General features: G+C 46.6%; 1 protein-coding gene across 4 annotated transcripts in view; it reads left to right on the forward strand.

Annotated features, from left to right (window-relative positions):
- SLC7A10 (solute carrier family 7 member 10) overlaps positions 1-19,312 on the forward strand; it is a 336,986-nt gene that overhangs the window by 195,612 nt on the left and 122,062 nt on the right. Inside the window, exon 1 of one of the 4 annotated variants that reach the window (XM_068260585.1) lies at positions 12,189-12,566. The exons of the other annotated variants lie outside the window; for them this stretch is intronic. Within the exon in view, the coding sequence (XP_068116686.1) occupies positions 12,389-12,566 (178 nt within the window). The 5' untranslated portion in view covers positions 12,189-12,388. Of the gene's footprint in view, positions 1-12,188; positions 12,567-19,312 lie in introns of those variants that run through there. 4 annotated transcript variants of the gene reach the window in all.

Here is a 19,312-nt window from a genome sequence, read left to right on the forward strand (position 1 = left end):
GGGACACAGCAACCATGTGGAAGAAGGCTCTCTGGACAGATGAGACCAAGTTGGAACTTTTTGGCCAAAATGCAAAGCGCTATGTGTGGCAGAAAACTAACAATGCACATCACTCTGAACACACCATCCCCACTGTCAAATATGGTAGTGGCAGACTGGCAGCATCATGCTCGGGGGGTGCTTCTCTTCAGTAGAGACAGGGAAGCTGGTCAGAGTTGATGGGAAGATGGATGGAGCCAAATACAGGGCAATCTTGGAAGAAAACCTCTTGGAATCTGCAAAAGACTTGAGACTGGGGTGGAGGTTCACCTTCCAGCAGGACAACGACCCTAAACATAAAGCCAGGGCAACAATGGAATGGTTTAAAACAAAACATATCCATGTGTTAGAATGGCCCAGTCAAAGTCCAGATCTAAATCCAATAGAGAATCTGTGGCAAGATCTGAAAACTGCTGTTCACAAACGCTGTCCATCTAATCTGACTGAGCTGGAGCTGTTTTGCAAAGAAGAATGGGCAAGGATTTCAGTCTCTAGATGTGCAAAGCTGGTAGAGACATACTCTAAAAGACTGGCAGCTGTAATTGCAGCAAAAGGTGGTTCTACAAAGTATTGACTCAGGGGGTTGAATAATTATGCATACCCCACTTTGCAGCTATTTATTTGTAAAACATTTTTGGAATCATGTATGAGTTTCGTTCCACTTCTCACGTGTACACCACTTTGTATTGGTCTTTCATGTGGAATTCCAATAAAATAAATTCATGTTTGTGGCAGTAATGTGACAAAATGTGGAAAACTTCAAGGGGGCCGAATACTTTTGCAAGCCACTGTATATGTATGCATGTATGTACATGTATGCATATACATGCATGTACGTACATGCATGTACATACATGCATGTCCAAGCATATACATACAAGTACCTACATATGTGTATGTGTATATATATATATATATATATATATATATATATATATATATATATATATATATATATATATATATATATATATACATACACACACACACACACACACACGCGCACACACACACACATGTAGGAACATGTATATGCATGCATGTATATACATGCATGAACATGTATGTATATATGTATGTGTATATATGCATGTATATATATATATATATATATACAGATACACAGAACAATTTGACTCTTTTCTTTTACACTCGTTTTGGACCTCTTTAGGTCCAGTTTAAAAAATAGCCCCCACCAGATAAGAGGGGACTTGGGGATCAAGGCGGCTGAAAAAGTAGACAAAAAGGTTCGGGGAGAGAAGCCTGGGTCCCGCTGGCAGTGCTGAGCGCGCGGGACCCAGTTCAAGAGAGCAGGAGGCAGATTTTTGACAGCCCGACCTGAGCACAGGCTTACCGCTGCGCACATGGAGATCACAGCCCGTGCTCAGGTCGGGCTTACCGCCAGGGAGGTTAAGGAAAAACATTTCTTACCATCACTTTATGCTAGAATTCATGCACCACGCTGGGTTGATCTGGAAAATAACTTATTATACCCTATGAGCTGGAGGGGGGTTTGTGGTCAAAAGGTTTAGGCCTCAACACAATCAAGACGATGTCCCCCTTTACATATCACTCCTTACAGATATGGAAGAGGGTTAGATATAAATTTAATCTCCAATCGCTACCCTCACGCTTGGTGGAATTTTTGGGAAACCCAGACTTTCCGGCTGGACTTGACAGGGGTTCATTTATCTGGTGGGCTCAGAAGGACTTGACAAGCCTTCATAGAATTCTAATAAAAGGCGTCACTCCAACTAAAAACATGCTATGTGAAATTCATGATATTCCATTTGCCGAGTCCTTCAGAGCCTACCAGCTGTATCATTTTCTTTCATCTCTTGCCAGGCCCGGTCAGGAAATCAAGGCAACCTCCTTTGAACTTGTGTGCCTCACAGACCCATTGCGTAAAGGCATTTTATCGCTACTATACTCAATCCTTAACTCCAATCCTCAGAACGCAAAATTCCATTTCCATATTGACTGGGAAAATGATATCAATGTCCCATTGTCTGATGACCAATGGGTACAATGTTTTGATACTCTTTCAAAAGGGAGTCTCTGCGTAATGGATATGGAGGTTGCATTGAGAGGACTTCATAGATCATACTTGGTTCCTAGGAAGCTCCACCTAATCTACCTGGACCGGTCTGACTTATGTTTTAGAGGATGCGCACTTACAGGTTCTTTCTGCCATATTTGGTGGTCCTGTCCCATAGTAGCTAAACTTTGGAAGAGTGTCATTGCTAAAATAAATTCTGTCCTTTCACTTCAACTGCAAATAGATCCAGCAACTTGTCTCTTAGGTCTCCAGCCTGATCAGCTACCTCATTCTCAACATAAGCTTATACAGTTTATTATGAATGCAACTAAGACCTATATTGCATCATGTTGGTTTAAGCAGACTCTTTCTTTTCAATGTGTACTTACCTGCATCCATACCACTATGTTAAATGAAAAAATTAAAGCTAATCTATGGGACAGGAATCTCCACTTTGACAAGATATGGCAACCATGGATTCAACATGCTCTATCTCCAGGAGTCCGAAGCACTTTACAACAGTTTTGAGTCTCAATGATCTATATTATGCGAACTACCTCATAATTGAGGTACATGTGTCCCAGTGTGAGCGGTACAGAAAGTTTTGTTTTAGTTAAAACTAGCTGTTTTGTCTTCATACCAAGCATTAGATATATAGCATCCTCGATTGGGGTTCCAATTATTTTTATCATTTCTAGACGGCACTAATTGTTAGTGACTCTGTTTTCAAACTAGCGAATGATACGGCACTACTAAAAAAGTGTTTGAAAAAAAAAAAAAAAGAAAAACATTTCTTTGTTACAGCTGATACAAATCCAACAGTAAATCTGCACTGTTTCTACTTCCTGCTTTCATGGAAGCAAACATATTGTTAACATCCTGGGCTTTCAAATTAGCTTCTCTGCCTTATCTGTCGTGGCAGTCAGGTGACACATGGGAGAGATCAAATTACAACTCGTGACTAGTCACAGGTGAGGGGAAATTAGACAGGCTAAACTCTCTAAATACATACAGGGTGCATTACTGTTTTCCTTCTGTCCTGTGCAAGAGTTCCGGTCCACTTCAAAAGGAAATAAATATGGCAGCCTCCATATCTCTCTCACTTCAGGTTCCCTTTGAGCTAAAAGATCACAATCTGCAATCATTTAGCCTAGTAAAGCAAAGCTAGAGATGAATTGAAAATGTTAATTCAGGAATGACACTGGTCGTAAAAGCCAAAAGTTGCCCCGGTCACGAAAAAGTCAACTTCCGTCTTTTGTGAATCAGGACAAAACAAAAATAAAGGAGGGCGTCCCTTTAATGTTTGTGTGTGAGCGGTGCGAGCAAGTGGCTTCCGCCAGCAGCATAAAGAGGAGATTATCATCTGACTCTAGCAATGCGAGGGCACACGGCTTCAGGGCAGAAACCAGCAGATGCCCCGGGGCAGATAAATCCTCTCCGATACCTACAGGAGCGTCACAACCTCACACGTTGGAATTATGGAGAACCCCCGCATCACGCAGTGGCCTGTTTGAAAATATGCGGTTATGGCAGTGTATTTGAACTCATTCAGAAAATCTGGGCACAGCAGACCTGCGAGGTTTAACGGAGCAAGCTTGACTGCACCCTGTGTTCAGTTGCTACGCAGCCGGGACTCTGAAGCAAAGCATGCTGGCTTCACTGGCTGCTAACACATTCATTCAACCTTCCCCAGCATCCTGCGCAGCTCGGCCACAGAGCATGCAATCGCTCCGTCCTCTGGATATGTGTGTGTGTGTGACATATATTGTACACGGGATCAGTGAATAATGGCGCACAGCGCCTATGCATAAAAATTGCGCCGCATTAAAAAGATACGCTTATCGCTATTTATCGTTAGTACTGCATAATAATGGCGCACAGGGAAAAAGAAGAAAAATGGCACACACTAACGTTATTTATCAATAGTGGCACACACTAACGTTATTTATCAATAGTGGCACACACTAACGTTATTTATCAATAGTGGCACACACTAACGTTATTTATCAATAGTGGCACACACTAACGATTCTTTATCAATAGCGCCCTACATAAGCCAAACTGCAGACATTATTTAACTGCAAAGCGGTGAATGGATTTAATGTAACACTGTCAAGGTTAGGGTTGAGCACCACTGGGGGGTCTTAGGGTTAGGCACCACCAGGGGGGTCTTAGGGTTAGGCACCACCAAGGGGGTGGTTAGGGTTAGGTACAGGGAGGGTTTTGTGTGAGAGTAGGGTTAGGTATAGTTACAGTACAATATACACCACCAGGGGAGTGGTTAGGGTTAGGCACCACCAGGGGGATGGTTAGGGTTAGGCACCACCAGGGGGATGGTTAGGGTTAGGCACCACCGGGGGGGTTTAGGGGTTAGGGATAGGTACAGAGAGGGTTCTGTGTGTTAACGCTAAATAACGATAAGGCTTTAACGCTAAATAACAATAAGGCTTTAACGTTAAATAGCGATAAGCGGCAAACGGATTAGCTGCAACACTGTGCGCCATTATTCACAGGCGCCATTTTCAGATGGATGCGTCTAGACTGTAAGCTTGCAAGGGCAGGGACCGCCTCCTAGAGTTTCCACCCACTACCCTCTACATTGTAAGTTCACAAGGGCAGGGACCTCCCGGTCCCCCCACTACCCTCTAGTAGGGATGCTCACCGTGTTCCGCGGAATTGCCATAGAGCTATAGCGGAAATTCCGCGGAATGATGCGCAATTTCGGCAAAATGCGGAATTTTGTTCGCCAATCACAAGAAAGCCCCTAGAAGAAGTTTAAACAACAGGATTTCTTCTAGGGATGCTTTCAAGTCAGAGTAAGGAGGGTCCGGCAGAAAAAATCTCTCTCTCTCTCTCTCTCTCTCTCTCTCTCTCCTCCTCCTCCTCCTGCTCGAATCCAGGTAGTCGCTGACAAACCCAGGCATGGGGGGGGGGGGGGGGGGAGATACAGGCACGAGAGGGGGAGGTGTGAGCATGAGGGGCTGGAGACATGGGCATTGGGGGGAGATGCAGGCATAAAGAGGGGAGACTCAGACACGAGGGGGCTAGATGCAGGCATGAGGCATCAGAGTCTGAAATTTAGTGGTGTTCTGCCCCATCTTAGGTCAATAGTATTGCTTGTGCCAAGGAACTGAATGCACGGTACCTTGGAGACTTCAGTCTCCCCAATGAGAACTGGGTGGAGAATGGAAGGGTGTTTCCTATAATCTATGATCAGTTCAACAGTCTTTGCTGCATTGAGGACGAGATTATTGGCCTTGCACCTGTTGCAGATCCTATCTATCTCACTACGGTAGGTACCTCTCCATATCCGCTGATGAGGTCAATGATGTGTCATCTGCAAATTTAATGACCGTGAAAGTGAACCAGAGACGAAGCACCCTCATGTATTTTACCATATACAGTATATCAGTGGAAACATTAAAGAAAACACCTACCCTGCTCTCTGTTTCACCCCTCACTGCTCAGCCTGCTTGTTACAGCCCTGATAAAATCCCCAACTGAGCATTCAGTCTGGCTTTGCTCAGGAATCATTATAGCTGAGTCATTATACTGTGTATATATATATATACACATATACATATATATATATATATATACCGTTCCAGTATATTATATGCTAGATATACTGTTCCAGTATGTTATGTTATTTATACCGTTCTAGTACATTATATGTTATATACTAGTAGACCTAAGCCCGTTTAGGAACGGGCTTAAAGTCTGTGTCTACACCCCGCCTCCCCCCTCTCCCCTTCCTTCCCTTTCATCATCCCCTGTGACCACCGCCGCACAGTCACCGCGTATGCGCGCGCTCCTTCTGGCGCCGTCCTCCCTCGGCTCTCCTCAGTCTCTGCGTCCCTCCCTGCACATGCGCAGTAGTGCAAAACACGGGACACACACAGGAAGTGCAGGGATGGGACGCAGAGACAAAGGGGTTTTATTATAGAGGATACCATTCCAGTATGATATATGCTATATGATATATACTTTATATACTGTTTCAGTATGTTATATACTATATTCACTGTTCCAGTATGTTGTATGCTATATATATATATATATATATATATATATATATATATATATATATACCGTGGCTTGCAAAAGTATTTGGCCCCCTTGAAGTTTTCCACATTTTCTCACATTACTGCCACAAACATGCATCAATTTTATTGGAATTCCACGTGAAAGACCAATACAAAGTGGTGTACACTTGAGAAGTGGAACGAAAATCATACATGCTTCCAATTTTTTTTACAAATAAATAACTGCAAAGTGGGGTGTGCGTAATTATTCAGCCCCCTGAGTCAATACTTTGTAGAACCACCTTTTGCTGCAATTACAGCTGCCAGTCTTTTAGGGTATATCTCTACCAGCTTTGCACATTTAGAGATTGAAATCCTTGCCCATTCTTCTTTGCAAAACAGCTCCAGCTCAGTCAGATTAGATGGACAGCGTTTGTGAACAGCAGTTTTCAGATCTTGCCACAGATTCTCGATTGGATTTAGATCTGGACTTTGACTGGGCCATTCTAACACATAGATATGTTTTGTTTTAAACCATTCCATTGTTGCCCTGGCTTTATGTTTAGGGTCATTGTCCTGCTGGAAGGTGAACCTCCACCCCAGTCTCAAGTCTTTGGCAGTCTCCAAGAGGTTCTCTTCCAAGTTTGCCCTGTATTTTGCTCCATCCATCTTACCATCAACTGTGACCAGCTTCCCTGTCCCTGCTGAAGAGAAGCACCCCCAGAGCATGATACTGCCACCACCATATTTGACAGTGGGGATGGTGTGTTCAGAGTGATGTGCAGTGTTAGTTTTCTGCCACACATAGCATTTTTCATTTTGGCTAAAAAGTTCCATTTTGGTCTCATCTGACCAGAGCGCCTTCTTCCACATGGTTGCTGTGTCCCCCCACATGGCTTGTGGCAAACTGCAAACGGGACTTCTTATGCTTTCTGTTAACAATGCCTTTCTTCTTGCCACTCTTCCATAAAGGCCAACTTTGTACTGTGTATGACTAATAGTTGTCCTATGGACAGAGTCTCCCACCTGAGCTGTAGATCTCTGCAGCTCGTCCAGAGTCACCATGGACCTCTTGACTGCATTTCTGATCAGCGCTCTCCTTGTTCGGCCTGTGAGTTTAGGTGGATGGCCTTGTCTTGGTAGGTTTACGTTTGTGCCATACTCCTTCCATTTCTGAATGATCGCTTGAACAGTGCTCCGTGGGATGTTCAAGGCTTTGGAAATCTTTTTGTAGCCTAAGCCTGCTTTAAATTTCTCAATAACTTGATCCCTGACCTGTCTTGTGTGTTCTTTGGACTTCACGGTGTTGTTGCTCCCAATATTCTCTTAGACAACCTCTGAGGCCCTCACAGAGCAGCTGTAATTGTACTGACATTAGATTACACACAGGTGCACTCTATTTAGTCATTAGCACTCATCAGGCAATGTCTATAGGCAACTGACTGCACTCAGATCAAAGGGGGGCGAATAATTATGCACACACCACTTTACAGTTATTTATTTGTAAAAAATGTTTGGAATAATGTATGATTTTTGTTCCACTTCTCACGTGTACACCACTTTGTATTGGTCTTTCATGTGGAATTCCAATAAAATTGATTCAGGTTTGTGGCAGTAATATGACTAAATGTGGAAAACATCAAGGGGGACGAATACTTTTGCAACCCACTGTATATAACGCCCCAGTACGTTATATGTTATACATACTGCTCCAGTATGTTATATGTTATTTATACTGTTCCAATATGTTATATATACCATTCCACAATGATATATGATATATATATATATATATATACACATACACTGTTCCAGTACATTTTATGGTATATATACCGTTCCAGTATGTTATGTGATATATATATTGTTCCAGTACTATATAAGCTATATATACTGTAAGGTTATTACTACAATGTACGCCAAATTAAACCCTGACAAGTTTGTTTCGGAATTCTCAGAAATGTGCTCTTTGATGGCGTGTGCACATCGCAGCAGATTGAGTATTAGAGTGGGGATGTTGCGGTGTGTGGAATGATCGAATGCACTGAGTGTTTCTGTGTGTGAGAGTGTTTGGCAGTCTGTTAGCCACATAAGTTTATATTTTAGCATCCCCACAAATGGCCATTGTGTGCAATCTGTATCCGGAAAGTTAGTGTTTAAACTGGGCTGATTGATGCTTTCAACGTACCCATAGTCTGTGCCAGGGTGTAGCAATAGCCATAGCAGCTCTAGCAACTGCTAGGGGGCCCTGCGGTAGAGGGGGCCCAAGTGGTAATTGATCTGTTCACTATTTATTTTCCTGTATTTCTCCATCCTCTGGCTTTATCTCAGTGCCCATAGACTGTTTGCAGTGTACAATTCATTGGAATGTACATTGCCCAGTTTATTGATATCTCATAGTGTAGGGGCAGGTGGCATTGTTCACGAGTGGCTAGGTCTGTTGGCCAAATCAAAATTCTGCTATAGGGCCCCATAATCTCTTGCTACACCTCTGCCCTGTGCGATAGTTTCAATAGATTAGAAACTATGGCATTTTGGAACTATACCACTTTCCATTGGCATTACAATCAAAATATTGCTTGTACATAGATTGGAATCTCTTGCCGTAGCTTTGTACTGCAACGACGAATGGACAATACTTTTAGTTATTATCTAATGGTGCAAAGTAGTAGGTAAATGATCAATATTTAGAAGGTATCGAAAGTTTACCTGATCTAACACTAATCTATTAATATGGCCATGCACTGGTGTGTATGGACAAAAGATAGATCTCTCTCCAGTCATTATCTGATCAGAAATCCGTTCTGCACAATCAGTTGATTTTGGATGATAAACAGTTGATCGGGAATTGTTTGTGGCATCAATTTTCTAGCAGATTTGATCAAATGATCGATTTGCCGGCTATCGATGCAAAGAATGGATAAGCATATGGCCACTGTTATATTCTGTGGGTACCTTAAAGAGACTCCGTAACAAAAATTGCATCCTGTTTTTTATCATCCTACAAGTTCCAAAAGCTATTCTAATGTGTTCTGGCTTACTGCAGCACTTTATACTAGCACTGTCTCTGTAATAAATCAACTTATCTCTCTCTTGTCAGACTTGTCAGCCTGTGTCTGAAAGGCTGCCAAGTTCTTCAGTGTTGTGGTTCTGTGATGCATCGCCCCCCTCCAGGCCTCTCTCTGCACACTGCCTGTGTGTTATTTAGATTAGTGCAGCTTCTCTCTGCTCTATTATCTTTTACAAGCTGGATAAATCCTCCTCTGAGCTGGCTGGGCTTCCACATACTGAGGAATTACATACAGGCAGAGCTGTCTGCACTCTGCAGGAAGAAACAGCCTGACACTTCAGTGGAAGATAGCTGCAGGGGGAAAGAAACACACAAATGATCTCTTGAGATTCAAAAGGAAGGGTGTATACAGCCTGCTTGTGTATGGATGTATTTTCTATGTGTGGACATACTGTACATCAACCTACTTCCTGTTTTGGTGGCCATTTTGTTTGTTTATAAACAAACTTTTTAAAACAGTTTTTAACCACTTTTAATGCGGCGAGGAGCGGCGAAATTGTGTCAGAGGGTAATAGGAGATGTCCCCTAACACACTGGTATGTTTACATTTGTGCGATTTTAACAATACAGATTCTCTTTAAAGTGAGCAATAAGCCCTGTCATAACTTTAGGTATGCAGTTTATTTATATTTTATTGTTTGACTTGCCTGTTACAATGTCCTCACCCATAACACAGCTCTTTTCTTTTACATTATAGTGTGATAGAGACAGACAGAAATAACTTCATTACTCATACCGTTACAATACAATAGGGGGCTGCGTAATATGTTGGCGCTTTATAAATCCAATAAATAATAATAAATATACTGTTCCAGTACATTATGCGCTATACTGTATATACCATTCCAGCATGTTATATGCTATATATACTGTTCCAGTAAGTTATATGTTTTATATACCATTCCAGTATGTTGTATGCTATAAACGCTGATGCAGTATGTTATATATACTGTTCCAGGACTTTATATATACCATTCCAGTATGTTATATGCTATAAACATTGTTCCAGTACATTATATACATTATATACCATTCCAGCATGATATACGCTTTATATACTGTTCCAGTACGCTATATGCTATATATACCGTCCCAGTAAGTTATATGTTATAAATTCTGTTCCAGTACATTATATATTATATATACTGTTCCAATACGTTATATGCTGCTATATACACTGTTCCAGCAGATTGGTTACTGTTAATTGTGCTGATCGTCGATTATTCTGTCGATCTGAACTTTGGATCAATTCTATTAGTCTGATTAGGTTGCTTATGATAGTTTACTCCATTGGAGGGCCTGAATGATCGTTTTCAATTGATTGCAACAATCGGATCGGACAGTTGATGGCTCAGGAAATTGGATTGTTAATGGACACCTTAAGACTAACACTTCTCTCTCCTAACAGTAACCATTACTAAAATAAAAATTAACATAACGAATCCATTACTTCTCTGCCCACAACTGTCAGCTACTGCAGTGAAGTAATGGCTGTTAGGTGTCTGCTCAGGTAGAAGAGACAAGTGAAGTGAAGTAATGGCTGTTAGATGTCCGCTCAGGTAGAAGAGACAAGTGATGTGAAGTAATGGCTGTTAGCTGTCTGCTCAGGTAGAAGAGACAAGTGAAGTAATGGCTGTTAGATGTCTGCTCAGATAGAAGAGACGAGTGAAGGAAAGTAATGGCTGTTAGATGTCTACTCAGGTAGAAGAGGCAAGTGGAGTGAAGCAATGGCTGTTAGATGTCTGCTCAGGGACCGGTAGAAGAGACAAGTGAAGTGAAGTAATGGCTGTTAGATGTCTGCTCAGGTAGAAGAGACAAGTGAAGTGAAGTAATGGCTGCTATGTGTCTGCTCAGGTAGAAGAGACAAGTGAAGTAATGGCTGTTAGATGTCTGCTCAGATAGAAGAGACGAGTGAAGTAAAGTAATGGCTGTTAGATGTCTGCTCAGGTAGAAGAGACAAGTGAAGTGAAGTGAAGTAATGGCTGTTAGATGTCTGCTCAGGTAGAGGAGACAAGTGAAGTGAAGTAATGGCTATTAGATGTCTGCTCAGATAGAAGAGACGAGTGAAGTAAAGTAATGGCTGTTAGATGTCTGCTCAGGTAGAACAGATAAGTGAAGTAATAGCTGTTAGATGGCTGCTCAGATAGAAGAGACGAGTGAAGTGAAGTAATGGCTGTTAGATGTCTGCTCAGGTAGAAGAGACAAGTGAAGTGAAGTAATGGCTGTTAGATGTCTGCTCAGGTAGAAGAGATGAGTGAAGTGAAGTAATGACTGTTAGATGTCTGCTCAGGTAGAAGAGATGAGTGAAGTGAAGTAATGACTGTTAGATGTCTGCTCAGGTAGAAGAGACAAGTGAAGAGGGCACATACTGAGAAATGGCATTTCTGAGCATTTTATAAAACAAAGAATATATCAGATATCATTACATAAGTGACTATATATTATCAGCGTCACCATTGTGGTCCTTTCAGGCTGATCTCTGGCCAGTGTTCTGTCTTGGTCACTATGCAGCTCAGTAGGTGAAGTGTGGTCCGGTGTTGCAGACATTAAACCAACAAACAATTGAGACCTTTAATGACTAACTGTACATGGTTTATTGCAAGCTTTTGAAACTTTAAGTTTCTTCTTCAGGCATTATACAGAACTGGATGAGAACCGTATGCAGATCAGGTGTTCCATCCCTTGTCCCAGGTGAACGTATTCCAGCTAGACGGCTGGCTGCTTACGTTCTGCCAGGCTCCGTATCTCTGTCCTTTAACCCACTGAGGAATGTCACATTTGCAGAAAATTCACCAGAAATGACTGTGAGCAATATAAGGAAGATTAGCGTGGCTTTTCGTGCGGATCCCTGCGGAGAGGATAAATCCCTTAGTGCTGCAGAAATATTTGCATTAACTGCTAAGAGATTATAATGAAGCCTGGTTGAGGGGGAAGGAGGGGGAGGGGGCGATGGACGGTTCTGTGTCTTTAAGAGCGGAGCGTGTGTGTGCGGACCCTCCTCCTGGCTCTGGCTGTGCAGAGTGGCATGTGAAGGGCACTCTGTGTGTGCCAGGCTGTGTGCTGCCAGTGTGTGCCCCCCACCAGGTGCCTCCGAGAGAGAGAGAGCGAGAGAGACAGGGAAGGTCCCAGGTACCCACAGCACCCTCTGCTTCACAGGGAGACCACAGCAAGGGGCACAGCAGGCTGGCAGGGAGCAGATCCGGGCACACTGGAGCCATGGCAGGCGAGAAGCAGATCAAGACTTCCAACAACAACAGCAGCAGCAGCCCTGGGCATGAAGCTAATGCACCAACGCCGCACCTGCCCAACACCACCGCCAGCCAAGACGCCGGCACAGAAAAAGTGACACTTAAAAAAGAGATTGGCCTGGTGAGCGCCTGTGCCATCATCATAGGTAAGAACCATCTCGCTTTGTCTTCTGCTTTCACTATTATTACTATTTATGTATACAGAAAAGTTAGAAAATCTCAGACCATTAGAATATTGTGAAAATGTTCAATATTCTACGCTCAAAGTTCCAGACTCTAATCAGTCAATTAATCCAAAACACCTGCAAAGGGTTCTTGAGCCTTTAAAATAGTCTCAGTCTGGTTTAGAATTACTGACATAAATGAACTTTTGCATGATATTCTAATTTTTGGAGTTTCACCTGTATAGTGCAAAAATCCGCCATACAGTACAAAACTAATACAGGCAGTACTCTCCTTACAAACAGATTAAGTTTTGGGAAGTTGTTTGTAAATTGAGTTTGTAAGTTGAGATCTGTGTTAGAGCCAGTGCACACCAAAAACCGCTAGCGGATCCGCAAACGCTAGCGGTTTTTGAAGAGGTTTTTCAGAGCGATTCCGAGGCATGTTTAGAGAGATTTTCTAAACATGCCTAGCGTTTTTGGAGCGTTTTTGTGTAGCAGATGTTCTATTTTGTTACAGTAAAGCTGTAACTGAACAGCTTCTGTAACAAAAGCGCTTGGAAAACCGCTCTGATCTAGCTTTTTTCAGAGCGGTTTTCCACTTTCCTATACCTAACATTGAGGCAGAATCCCCTCAGAAATCAGCAGGACCCGAGTTTGCATTTGGGGAAAAAACGAGCCTCTCTGGTGTGCACCATCCCATTGCAATACATTAGCCAAGTGGTTTTCAGCCCGCAAGCGTTTTAAAAACCGCTCATAACCGCTCTTGGTGTGCACCAGCCCTACACATGGTGAAACATGGATTCAAATACTTCTTTTCAGACAACTGCATTTGGACATATTCTAGAAACTGTGTTTTTTGGTTGTTCTCAATGTGTTTTTAATATAACTTACGAACACAGTGAATCCAGCGCAGGAGATTTGGCCGCACAGGGAGTAACTTCGGCGCCATCAGAAGACAGAGCTGAAGTTACTTTTAAAACACAATAATTCGGCTTCTAGCAATTGCTGGAAGCCAAATTATTTCATTCCCCACCAATCCATGGCACCCTGGAGGGGTAATAGTATTTCACACGGCCGGGACTTGTGCAGCAGCAGGATCAGCCATGCACCGGCTCTATCCTGCGCCCAAGTCTCCCGCGCTGATTCCTCTCGTACGCTATAACTTATAACAGTGCTGTAATATGTCATAACAAAAACAGTACTGTATGTTTTGACAACTTTCTTATGTTATGTTTTGTTATGTTATGTAAAGACAACTTTGTTTCTAGTAGAAGACTGTGTGTATTGGGGAGCATACTGTAGATACATGAGACGTTCAAAACTCTGTCTGTACAATCAGGACATCCAGCAATACCAATACGGACATAGCTGATGAGTGGTCTGAGACATCACCAATACTGGTACAGGATCATATGACAAATTACATCACAGTAAGAAACACTAGGAGGGGGAGGTCCCTGGCCTTGCCAACTTACAATATTTCATAGTGTGTGCCCACTTTGTCCTCTTCAACACACCGATATCGTTATACTGCTGGCTCAGGAAACATGTCTGTTCTTTTTATTTGTTTTTTTTAGTTTAGTACTCCTTGTTATTGTAGCATTTGGGAATTTCCCAGAATTCCGGCATCATAGCAGAAACCATGGGGTGTATTCACTGAGTTCACATCATCAAACACGGATGGCCATGCGATCGGAATGCAACGCGCACGAACGCACGCCATCTCCGTTTGTATGCATTGGGTGGCTGATCCCATTCACTGAAAGTGAATGGGTCAGCCGCGCGTTTTGTTGAAAAATGCGTGCAGCATGCATTCGCACTGGTCCAGAACGCATGCAGTGTGAACATCAGACAGTGCAGTCTATGCACTTTCTGATGTCATGCGTGTCTGCCTCCTGCACACGTTGGCAAAATGCGGACCGCAATGCGTGCAGTGTGAACGGAGCCTTAGGCTGCTTTTCCACTTGCAAGCACAATCGCAGATGCATTTGGGCTTGCAAAAGCTTTTTTTTCCACTCAATGTGAACCACCAGGAGTGAAACGCAATTACAGCAATAATCGCGCATGGGGAAAAATCAAAACGCGCTAATGGAAAAAGTGCTGGCTTTTTGCCGATCGCTAGTGCACCTCGATTTACATGTAAATCACAGTGCACTAGTGATCGGCAAAACGCTGGCAATCCGCTTGCTCAAGCAGATTGTTCGTATCGAGTGGAAACGGGCCCTACGTAATGGTGAAGTTGTGCAGAATGTGCACATAACGATTACTGGGGATCATTACAACTTCTGTACCACGTTATGCAAATAGGTTTACTCACATTATAATATAGTGTTAGTTAGCCAATTCCAAGAGCAGCATTATACAAGCATCCATATAGCTCTGGCTATGGGTTTCATGCTGGTGGTTTAGCCACACATTTATGCACCGTTAGTTCCGTCATGGTACGATCGATTGGCTAATTAGCTTTTAATTTGCCTGAAAGTGCTTTAAAATTAATTCCATATTCCATGAAGCAGAAAGCCAGAACAGCCAATCAGAATCCTAGCTTCATGCTACAGATGGAGCCTAATTGGTAGAGCTAATACAGTATATACAAAACGGATAAGCGCTCCAATAGTGTAAAACCATTTTCTCGAGAATCGGTTGACAGATAAAAGTTGCACTTACTAGAAGTGAGAAGAATTGCACTAAGCAAAGGCAACTGAGCCAGCACCCCCTGCAGTGCTGTGGCCAGTTACCTGACAAAGGTGTGGTGTGATGAAACATGTAGCAACGTCACTGGCACACAGAGGTCTGCTGCCTCGGCTTTCTCTATATATCCCACCACTGCCACCACCCTGCACCCCGAGTCACCCACTGCCACCACCCTGCACCGCCAGGTGCCCACTGCCACCACCCTCCCGCCCCAATGCCCACTGCCACCCCCTATTGACACTGCCACCACCCTCAAGCTCCCGGTGCCCACTGCCACCACCCTGCACCCCTGGTGCCCACTGCTACCACCCTCCAGCCCACGGAGCCCACTGCCACCACCCTGCACCGCCCAGTGCCCAGCACCCAGTGTCCACTGCCACCACCCTGCATTTCCAGGTGCCCACTGCCACCACCCTCCAGCCCCTGGTGCCCACTGACACCACCCTCTAGCCCAAGCTGCCCACTGCCACCAGGCAACTGTGCCAGCACCCCCTGCTGTGCTGTGGCCAGTTACCTGACAAAGGTGTGGTGTGATGAAACATGTAGCAACGTCACTGGCACACAGAGGTCTGCTGCCTTGGCTTGCTCTACATCTCTGACCACTGCCACCACCCTGCACCCCCAGGCACCCACTGCCCCCACCCTGCACCGCCAGGTGCCCACTGCCACCCAGGGCCGGGCCGAGGCATAGGCTGGAGAGGCTCCAGCCTCAGGGCGCAGTGAAGGAGGGGGCGCAGAATTCATTCAGCTGTCATTCCTAATTGTGTTTGAAGCAGAAAGAAATAAGAAAAGGGGATACATGGCAGTGACTGCAAGCCAGGTAACTAGAGATTAGGGTGTTGGGGAGGTTGTGGGCCCATGGGGGCCTCTTAGTCTAATAGCAATCAGTGTGTGATGGCTGGGGTGGGAGGGATGGAGGGGCGCACTTTGGTGTCTCAGCCTTGGGTGCTGGATGACCTTGTCCCGGCTCTGCTGCCACCACCCTCCTGCCCTGGTGCCCACTGCCACCCCCTATTGGCACGGCCACCACCCTCAAGATCCCGGTGCCCACTGCCACCACCCTGCACCGCCCAGTGCCCATTGCCACCACCTCCAGCCCCCAGTGTCCACTGCCACCACCCTGCACTTCCAGGTGCCCACCGCCACCACCCTCCAGCCCCTGGTGCCAACTGCCACCACCCTCTGGCCCCTGGTGCCCACTGCCACCAGCCTGCACCCCCAGTGCCCATTGCCACCACCTCCAGCCCTCAGTTCCCTCATGGTACGATCGATTGGCTAATTAGCTTTTAATTTGCCTGAAAGTGCTTTAAAATTAATTCCATATTCCATGAAGCAGAAAGACAGAACAGCCAATCAGTATCCTAGCTTCATGCTACAGATGGAGCCTAATTGGTAGAGCTAATACAGTATATACAAAACGGATAAGCGCTCCAATAGTGTAAAACCATTTTCTCGAGAATCGGTCAACAGATAAGCAAAGGCAACTGAGCCAGCACCCCCTGCAGTGCTGTGGCCAGTTACCTGACAAAGGTGTGGTGTGATGAAACATGTAGCAACGTCACTGGCACACAGAGGTCTGCTGCCTCGGCTTTCTCTATATCTCCCACCACTGCCACCACCCTGCACCCCGAGTCACCCACTGCCACCACCCTGCACCGCCAGGTGCCCACTGCCACCACCCTCCCGCCCCAATGCCCACTGCCACCCCCTATTGACACTGCCACCACCCTCAAGCTCCCGGTGCCCACTGCCACCACCCTGCACCCCTGGTGCCCACTGCTACCACCCTCCAGCCCACGGAGCCCACTGCCACCACCCTGCACCGCCCAGTGCCCAGCACCCAGTGTCCACTGCCACCACCCTGCATTTCCAGGTGCCCACTGCCACCACCCTCCATCCCCTGGTGCCCACTGACACCACCCTCTACCCCTGCTGCCCACTGCCACCAGGCAACTGAGCCAGCACCCCCCTGCAGTGCTGTGGCCAGTTACCTGACAAAGGTGTGGAGTGATGAAACATGTAGCAACGTCACTGGCACACAGAGGTCTGCTGCCTTGGCTTGCTCTACATCTCCGACCACTGCCACCACCCTGCACCCCCAGGCACCCACTGCCCCCACCCTGCACCACCAGGTGCCCACTGCCACCACCCTCCCGCCCCAATGCCCACTGCCACCCCCTATTGACACTGCCACCACCCTCAAGCTCCCGGTGCCCACTGCCACCACCCTGCACCCCTGGTGCCCACTGCTACCACCCTCCAGCCCACTGAGCCCACTGCCACCACCCTGCACCGCCCAGTGCCCAGCACCCAGTGTCCACTGCCACCACCCTGCATTTCCAGGTGCCCACTGCCACCACCCTCCAGCCCCTGGTGCCCACTGACACCACCCTCTAGCCCCTGCTGCCCACTGCCACCAGGCAACTGAGCCAGCACCCCCCTGCAGTGCTGTGGCCAGTTACCTGACAAAGGTGTGGTGTGATGAAACATGTAGCAACGTCACTGGCACACAGAGGTCTGCTGCCTTGGCTTGCTCTACATCTCCGACCACTGCCACCACCCTGCACCCCCAGGCACCCACTGCCCCCACCCTGCACCACCAGGTGCCCACTGCCACCACCCTCCTGCCCCGGTGCCCACTGCCACCCCCTATTGGCACTGCCACCACCCTCAAGATCCCGGGGCCCACTGCCACCACCCTGCACCGCCCAGTGCCCACTGCCACCACCTCCAGCCCCCAGTGTCCACTGCCACCACCCTGCACTTCCAGGTGCCCACCGCCACCACCCTCCAGCCCCTGGTGCCAACTGCCACCACCCTCTGGCCCCTGGTGCCCACTGCCACCAGCCTGCACCCCCAGTGCCCATTGCCACCACCTCCAGCCCTCAGTTCCCTCATGGTACGATCGATTGGCTAATTAGCTTTTAATTTGCCTGAAAGTGCTTTAAAATTAATTCCATATTCCATGAAGCAGAAAGCCAGAACAGCCAATCAGAATCCTAGCTTCATGCTACAGATGGAGCCTAATTGGTAGAGCTAATACAGTATATACAAAACGGATAAGCGCTCCAATAGTGTAAAACCATTTTCTCGAGAATCGGTTGACAGATAAAAGTTGCACTTACTAGAAGTGAGAAGAATTGCACTAAGCAAAGGCAACTGAGCCAGCACCCCCTGCAGTGCTGTGGCCAGTTACCTGACAAAGGTGTGGTGTGATGAAACATGTAGCAACGTCACTGGCACACAGAGGTCTGCTGCCTCGGCTTTCTCTATATATCCCACCACTGCCACCACCCTGCACCCCGAGTCACCCACTGCCACCACCCTGCACCGCCAGGTGCCCACTGCCACCACCCTCCCGCCCCAATGCCCACTGCCACCCCCTATTGACACTGCCACCACCCTCAAGCTCCCGGTGCCCACTGCCACCACCCTGCACCCCTGGTGCCCACTGCTACCACCCTCCAGCCCACGGAGCCCACTGCCACCACCCTGCACCGCCCAGTGCCCAGCACCCAGTGTCCACTGCCACCACCCTGCATTTCCAGGTGCCCACTGCCACCACCCTCCAGCCCCTGGTGCCCACTGACACCACCCTCTAGCCCCTGCTGCCCACTGCCACCAGGCAACTGTGCCAGCACCCCCTGCTGTGCTGTGGCCAGTTACCTGACAAAGGTGTGGTGTGATGAAACATGTAGCAACGTCACTGGCACACAGAGGTCTGCTGCCTTGGCTTGCTCTACATCTCTGACCACTGCCACCACCCTGCACCCCCAGGCACCCACTGCCCCCACCCTGCACCGCCAGGTGCCCACTGCCACCACCCTCCTGCCCTGGTGCCCACTGCCACCCCCTATTGGCACGGCCACCACCCTCAAGATCCCGGTGCCCACTGCCACCACCCTGCACCGCCCAGTGCCCATTGCCACCACCTCCAGCCCCCAGTGTCCACTGCCACCACCCTGCACTTCCAGGTGCCCACCGCCACCACCCTCCAGCCCCTGGTGCCAACTGCCACCACCCTCTGGCCCCTG

This window comes from Hyperolius riggenbachi, chromosome 11 (genome assembly GCF_040937935.1).
Source record: "Hyperolius riggenbachi isolate aHypRig1 chromosome 11, aHypRig1.pri, whole genome shotgun sequence".
Taxonomy (NCBI): Eukaryota; Metazoa; Chordata; class Amphibia; order Anura; family Hyperoliidae; genus Hyperolius; species Hyperolius riggenbachi.